Here is a 7,724-nt window from a genome sequence, read left to right as displayed (position 1 = left end):
GTGAAGGCAGGGCAGAGACAATTAGAGAATTTTTTAAGTTTTGTAGAAGAAGTGTGCCCTTGGTTTCCTGAAGAAGGGCCGGTAGATTTTGAAACCTGGAAAAGAGTGGGAATAAAATTACAAGACTATTATTCTGCCCACGGACCTAAGAAGGTCCCAGTAGACACCTTTTCTTTATGGAATCAAATCAGAGATTGCCTTGATCCCAGACATGGAGGACATCGGTGGTCCGAGGGTCTTATGAGAGGGAAGAGTACATCAACCTCTAGCTTCAAAGAAACTGGAGAGTTAACAATCCCTACAGGGGGAGTCCCAGACGAAAGGGGATGCCACCTCCTCCGCCACAAAATCCCTATCAGGAGGCTAAGGAGGAACTTTTGCTGGCCCAGGAATATCATTATGATGATCTATTTAATGGCTTAATACCTCAAGATCAGGAAGATTTAAAGGATGTGGCTGCTCATTATCATGATGATGACCCAGGGCCCTGGATGCTGATGATTAATGCTAAGCAGAAAAAGAAGGAACCAGACTGGAAAGCAGTGTTAGATGATGATTTGAGAGCAGTTAACAAGATGTTAATAGAAGTATTGAAAAGACTTTCTCCTGAGAGTCCTAAGGGTCCGAAGGCTTTAACTGTTCCAAATGTGGAGAGGATAGGATCATATCCACCATCGGTGATCGCGGGGTTAGATCTTCCACCGCTGATCCCATTCGACCCTCCCCAGCCAGTCATAGCTGCCTTGCAGGAGCGGCCTGGTTTTAAGCCACTAGCCGTTGCAGCACAACCCAACAGGGATATTCCCTGGGCTCCAGGTCCATCCCCCTATTTTAGCCTATACCCAGTTTTTGAGGAAAATCCACGACGGGTACACCAACCCATTCCATTTAAACAGCTTAAATATCTGAAGGCAGCATGTGCCCAGTATGGACCTACAGCTCCATTTACTGAGGCGATGCTTGAATCCCTAGCCACCCAAGCGTTGCCCCCTAACGACTGGAAGCAGCTGTCTAGAGCCAGCCTGAGAGGCGGGGATTATCTGCTGTGGAAATCAGAATTTGTGAAGCCATGTCAAGCCACTGCAGATCTCAATAGGGCACAAGATAACCCTATAGATTTTGACATGAATGCTGGAGAAGGGGCGTATAGGGCCACTGATCAGCAGTTGCAATATGAGTCGGGAACTTATTTTCAAATTATTGCGGCAGCCCAGAGAGCTTGGTGAAGGCTGCCTAGCTCCAATAAAAAGACTGAAGATCTTTCAAAAATCAGACAAGGTCCCTATGAGCCGTATCAAGATTTTGTTTCCAGGCTTTTGGAAGCTATTGAGAAACTTATTAATGTCAGTGATGCTGGCATGATGCTTGTAAAACAATTGGCTTATGAAAATGCTAATTCTACTTGTCAAGCAGCCCTGAGACCATTTAGAAAGAAAGGAAGCTTATCAGATTATGTGAGGTTATGTGCAGACATAGGATCTTCATACGTACAAGGCATCACTTTGGCTGCGGCCCTACCAGGGAAATCAGTCAAGGAGGTCCTGTTCCAGCAACTACAGAAGAAAAAGTTGCTGGTCCCCTTGGCAGTTGTTATTCCTGTGGACAGATGGGACATCGAGCTACTCAATGTCCTAGTAACCAGGGGAGCAGTAATAGTCAGGCAAAGGCACCGGGGACATGTCCTCAGTGCAAGAAGGGAAAACATTGGGCAAGAGATTGTAAGTCAGTCACTGATTTACAAGAAAACCATCTGCCTCCCCTTCAGGGAAACTGGAAGCGGGGCCAGCCCCAGGCCCAGCAACAATATTATGGGGCCATCCAGGGACAATCCCTACAGGGGGAGTCCCAGACGAAAATCCGTTTGTGACTTGTTCCGAGCAACCCCAGGGAGCGCAGGACTGGACCTCAGTGCCTTCACCTACACAGTACTGACTCCTGAGATGGGCATGCAAGCTCTCCCCATGGGGGTGTATGGACCCGTCCCTCCAGGGACAGTGGGGATATTATTAGGGAGAAGTAGCACAACCATGAAAGGATTATTGGTGGCTCCAGGGGTATCACCAGATCAGGACTATACAGGAGAGATTAAGGTTATGACTCACTCTCCAAATTCTATAACAGTCATTAATTCAGGGCAGCTCCCCACAGATAGGTGATGAAAATCATTATTAGTTTTCTTCCCATTACACTGCCTACCACTGTACTGTTACTAAATGATATTTCCTAGGAATCTTGTCCTGTTCAAAATATATATATCAAAAGTATTTCTGTAGTCATTTGCTAATTAACTTTTTAATAAGTCACCCATGCAACTAAATAGTTATTAATCATTCATAATGCTTCTGGTCTTTGAGCTAACTTAGTGGCATACATCACTGTATATCTCCCTGTGCTCAGGGCAACACAGGACCTGATGATTTCTTTCGCTAAGACTCAAATTTCAGTCAAAACCCATAGTAATATCTTCAATAGAGTATAAAACCCTGCAATGAATACAATTGCATATGAAAGTTTAATATATAATAAAACCAATATCTCAAATTGGTGAGGAAAAGATAGACTGTTAAGTAAGTGGTACTGGCATAACCAGATGACTATTTTAAAAAGGAAAAATTGATCCATTTTTTATATAAGAAAAGAGGATAAATTTCAAATGTGTCAGAAGTTGAATCAAATTTGTAGTAATAAAAAACTTGGAAATAACCTCAGTGTCCATAACAAAAAATTGACTGAATATACAAAGATATGATAACACATTGAAGTATATGGCAGCTATAAAATGGAATGAGAATTATCTCTATATTATTATGGAATGAACCTAAGGTAAATTATTAAGTAGAAAAGGCAATTGTAAAAAGGTATGTATTGTTAGGAAGGAGGGAGAAGATGTAAATACCTAAAAGTACTTACTCATTTAAAGAAATGGAAGGATGAACATAATTTTTTTAATTGTTACTCCTGAGGAGAGAAGAAATTTTTTAGAGAGGACAGGGGACAAAGCAAGACTTCTTTGAATATACCTTGATTTGTAAATTTGAGGTTGGCACGTTAAAATATTTTACATAATTATAAAACAAAATTAAATATAACAAATCATAATCCTTAAAAATTAGGAGCAAAATTAATCAAGTGAATGAAACTGTATAGGAGATAGGGAGCAAAACCACACAGGAAGTATTTCAAAGAACTGTGAAACACTGTAAACTCACAATATACCCCTACCAGGACATACCCTGAAGACAAAAAATAACTACAAACAAGTCTTAAACTGCTTTCAATAATCAAATCGTTGATGTTTATAGTAGGTATGATTATATTTTGAGTCTGTTATATGTATGTGTATTGTGAGACTAAACAAATGAGTAATTGTGTTGGTGTTATAAAAAAAGCAACAGAATTTTTTACCACGAGAGAAAGGAAATACAAATGTAAGATCTAAGAGTTAGCACCCTGTTGTCTTAATCAGAAGTATCAGCATGTGCTCACAATGCATTTTATTTTATAAAAACATAGTTCCTCGCTCTGTCCTCTGAAAAGATCTAGAAACAATGACCAACCCAAGAGCAATGAGCAGCCCTAGGTCCCATATTTCTATTCATATAAGTCATTTCTAACTCAAGAGGGTCATGTTCCCTTGGGAAAAAGGCTGACTCCAACTATGAGAAAGAACACATAGAGGACTAGTATGCAATGTCTTGTCATATCAAGAAATAAGAATGCTTTCTCTCAAAAATTACTAAGGCCACTCAGAAGACACTGGAGGACAGTTTTGAGCACCAATAAGTATATGACAACAATAATTTAAAACACATCAAATATGCTTATTTTATAATAATGACTTTAATAATTAATGGGTCACCTTGGAAGGATGCTAACAGTGAATGAAAAGGGGCTCTATGGAAAGTAACCTCACAGAGAGATCTGATCATAAGTTCCTAACTGAGCAGGTTTCAGTGAGTAGTCAAGCTCCAAGCATATAACTTTTTTAGCAAAAGGTTTATCTTTGCCTTAAGCAGGACCTGTCCATTTTTTCTGTGCATCTAGGTTAGTTAGCACATGTTTGAAATGCCTTTTAAGACCCCTTAAGCTAAACCATTCTCTAGAGAGCACATAATCTTGTTAAGGGCCCTGCAATCCAATTCTGCCTTGCTTTCTCCCACCTTCATGTTATATTCCTTATATCCCCTCCTTAATGTCAAATGTATAAAATTACAGACTATTATTCTTCAAAGCATCTGAGAACTTGCTTCCCAGCAATTGTTTTCAGTTTTGGTTCAAATAAACTCATAAAAATTCTCCACTAGTTTGGATGTTTCTTGTGTCAACATAACGAAGCCACTAATTTTTAAAAAATATATATATTTTATTGATTTTTTACAGAGAGGAAGGGAGAGAGATAGAGAGCTAAAATGTCGATGAGAGAGAAACATCGATTAGCTGCCTCCTGCACACCCCCCACCGGGGATGTGCCCGCAACCAATGTACATGCCCTTGACTGGAATCGAACCTGGGACCTTTCAGTTCGAAGATCGACACTCTACCCCTGAGCCAAACTGGTTTCAGCCCCGCTAATATTTTTGAAAACTGATTAATGAAGGGGAAGAATTGGGCTGGATCAGGCCTTGCCTATTCAAAGAGCACTGGGGCAAGCAGATAGCTGATAAGACTAATAAAGGAAAGGGGAAAGATAGAATGTAAATGTCATCATTTTGCAACCCTTAACAAATTATAGATCTTAGCATTGAGTGGCTGCCAATTTTATAAAAAGAAGACAATTTGACATTTAAATATCTCCAAATAGAAGTGCACAGCGTAACTAACCTAAACTGTGTTCTTGTCAAAATTTAATTAATTAATTAATCTATATCTGATTAAGCCTCAATATCTAGCTACTGATTTATAAGAAATGCAAGAACAAAGGAGCATTTTACAGTCCTTCAGTGACACAGTCTGCAAAATCCAGACTGTGGAGTATCCTATGGGGTCAATTACCTAGCTTTTTAAATAATTACATTATAAGAAAAAATAAAATGAATATGAAGGGGGAATTTATAGATTGAAAGATGCTAGAGATATTTAACCAATTACATTTATGGCCCAAATTTGAAAAAAAAAAAAAAAGGATATTTTAAAATATCTGAGGCAATTAGGGAAATATGAAAATAGAGAGAATAATGTGATTATATTAAAAATTATTAATATCTTTGATGTGACACTGATGTCATAGTTAGGTTTAAGAAAGGAGTTCTTAACTATATATTTACAGTAAAAATTATAGGAGATCTAAAATTTAACTGAAAAAATAGAACTGAGGAAGTAGTTGTTGGGATATAGATAAAACTAATTGGGCCATTTGTTATAACAATTGAAGCTAGATAATGGGTACATAGAGTACTATTTTTTTCTAATTTGCATATATTTGAATTTTTCCATTTAAAAAATTCTTTAAGAAGAATATACAGAAGTTTAGAGTACTCAAAACAAGCCCTGTAGTCCAATTAATAGTTATTTTTTCCTTTCTATAGTTTCAAATGTTTTAACTATACATTCAACTTTTTAGCAGAAAAATAAAAATGGTTCAAAGAAGAAGGCCTAGGCTGATAATTAGGGGGAAATGGGTTAATGAGAGGGTGACTCAGGGAGGTATGCTGGAAGGGAAAGATTGGTTAAAGGGGAGCTTTGGGATAATGTTTGATTCTGAACAATGTGAAATAATCTTCACTGGGAGAAATGGACCCAGGACAGGCATGACCTATACATATTTCACACGTTGCTCTCTTCAGCAGTCTGGAGGCCAGATATGGGTCTGAAGACTGAGGCAAGAATGAAGTCTATATCTGAGACCTGAGAGGTAGAAGCTCAAGAGCTGGTGTGAGCCAAAGCTTTCCGAGAGCCTGAAGCAGGGCTGAAAGAACAGCTCCAGTCTTGCTATCTGTAGGACAGAATCAGGACTCAAATGGAAGCTGAAACAAAAGATGTTTATCCCAGAATTGAAAAGACATCCTGGTTATTGCCTCAAAGGGCATTTAAATATCCAATTTGCCTTACTGGCTACTGGTCCCATGATGCAGGGAAGAGGTAGACTGAGTGGTTGATCTAATGTCCTTTGTATATGATGTCATGGATCTGGTGGGCTGCAAAGGGCAATACTCAAGATCACAGTTGAAAGCAGACACATAGCCTTAAGCTCTGATGTAGTGATAGTCTGTTCATTCCTTCAACAAGGACCTACTAAGCACCTTCATGGGCCACACAGCATGGTAGGTAGGCACAGTGAGTCAATACCATGATTATATCACTATTAGAAATGTGTATGAAAATGGACAAAAACAGGAAGGAAACCATGCAAAGGTGAACTTATTCTGTTAGAGTGGTACAATGATATTATTTACTTGTTTTTTCCCATTTCCTTTAATGTAATTAAAATAGTGTTCTTTGAGTTGAAAATAGATATTCTCAACAATAACTCTTGGCTGAAAATGACAAAGCTGCCAATAAACAAATAGGCACTAAGGTTTAAGTGATTAACATATGATGTTAGGGGCTGTTTCTGCCAGAATGCTGCTTAAATTGGAATAATAAATCTCTAGTAGTAGATTTCATGAAAATAGAAAAACTACTTTGGGGTAGGGCTTTTCCCAAAAATCCCTCAGAATCACTAGGAAAACACTCACCAGTTTTGCAGAGAGATGAAATATGCTTTCCCTCCCACCCCGATATATCAAAAGATGGTAAGCATATTTCAATCAATAGTTACAGTAAATAATTTATTGAAAACAATGTAAAAATAGAAATTTCCTTTCAAAGGAAATGAGAATAATGTTTTGGCTTTGCTATCAATGTGATCCATTTTGTAAAGAAAGAACATGAGCTATGAAGTCACAGCTGGACACTGTAGACATTAAAGCAACAAACTATGAATAATTTGAACTATTGTCCAAACCTATAATAATTCTTCTCTAGAGATCCTCTGACTAAAATAACAAATGAATAAAAATAATCCCATTAACTCTGCATTTCCTCATTACAGTTCCTGTTTAGAGAATAGGGTTTGTTATGCACTAAAACAAATGAGCATATTTAAAAGTTTAAACCTATCTTCAAAGTTCCCTGAAGGCTCAGTTTCTTGTTTGATATTGACTTGTCTACTATAAGTAAATAATTCAACAACTTCAAAATACCCTTTATGAAGAAGCATCTGAAGGATCTTATCTTACACCAAAATGCAAACGAAAAAGCAGCTCTTTCATCTTTTTGCTACATGTCATCACTGGGACTTTTAACTCACCCACCAAGACACATGAGCAAAAGCACAGATAAAACCAAGTACAATTTTGTAGAGTTTCAGAAAGTGTTCAGGCCTGAAAAATGTATTTCTGCCCACATGACTGGCCCATGAAATACATCCCATATCTGGGCAAGTGATCAGAGAAATGCTGAAGACAAAAAAAAAAAAAAAAAAAAAAAAGTCTTCCCACCAATCTCCTAAAAAGCCTCGAATTCTGACCATTGAAAACTACTTTTGGCTTAAGCCACTGCCTCTCGGTTTTTCATCCAAGAATCCCTGATGGGAGAAGGAAGTGAGAACAAATCCCAGGGTATCTGAAAACCAAGCTCAAAGCAGTTTCCCAAAAGTAAAAATTTCCTGATGTCTCATGATTTATTTTTAAGATATGGGAACTTTTGGTTTCCACTGTATTTGCTGTAATCTGCAAATAATCTGG

The 7,724-nt window shown here is 38.0% G+C and overlaps 1 protein-coding gene across 1 annotated transcript; it reads left to right on the top strand.

Annotated features, from left to right (window-relative positions):
* Positions 1-326: 326 nt before the first annotated feature.
* On the top strand, positions 327-1,932 carry LOC118709188 (endogenous retrovirus group K member 10 Gag polyprotein-like). The gene is given in 3 exon segments (XM_036421100.1): positions 327-1,566; positions 1,569-1,840; positions 1,843-1,932. Coding segments are annotated over 3 exon segments (1,602 nt in total).
* The last annotated feature ends 5,792 nt before the right edge of the window (positions 1,933-7,724 follow it).

The sequence above is a fragment of the Pipistrellus kuhlii genome, unplaced genomic scaffold (genome assembly GCF_014108245.1).
Source record: "Pipistrellus kuhlii isolate mPipKuh1 unplaced genomic scaffold, mPipKuh1.p scaffold_m20_p_7, whole genome shotgun sequence".
Taxonomy (NCBI): Eukaryota; Metazoa; Chordata; class Mammalia; order Chiroptera; family Vespertilionidae; genus Pipistrellus; species Pipistrellus kuhlii.
Note: the sequence above shows the minus strand (reverse complement) of the source record. Positions and strands in the feature narration are given on the sequence as shown.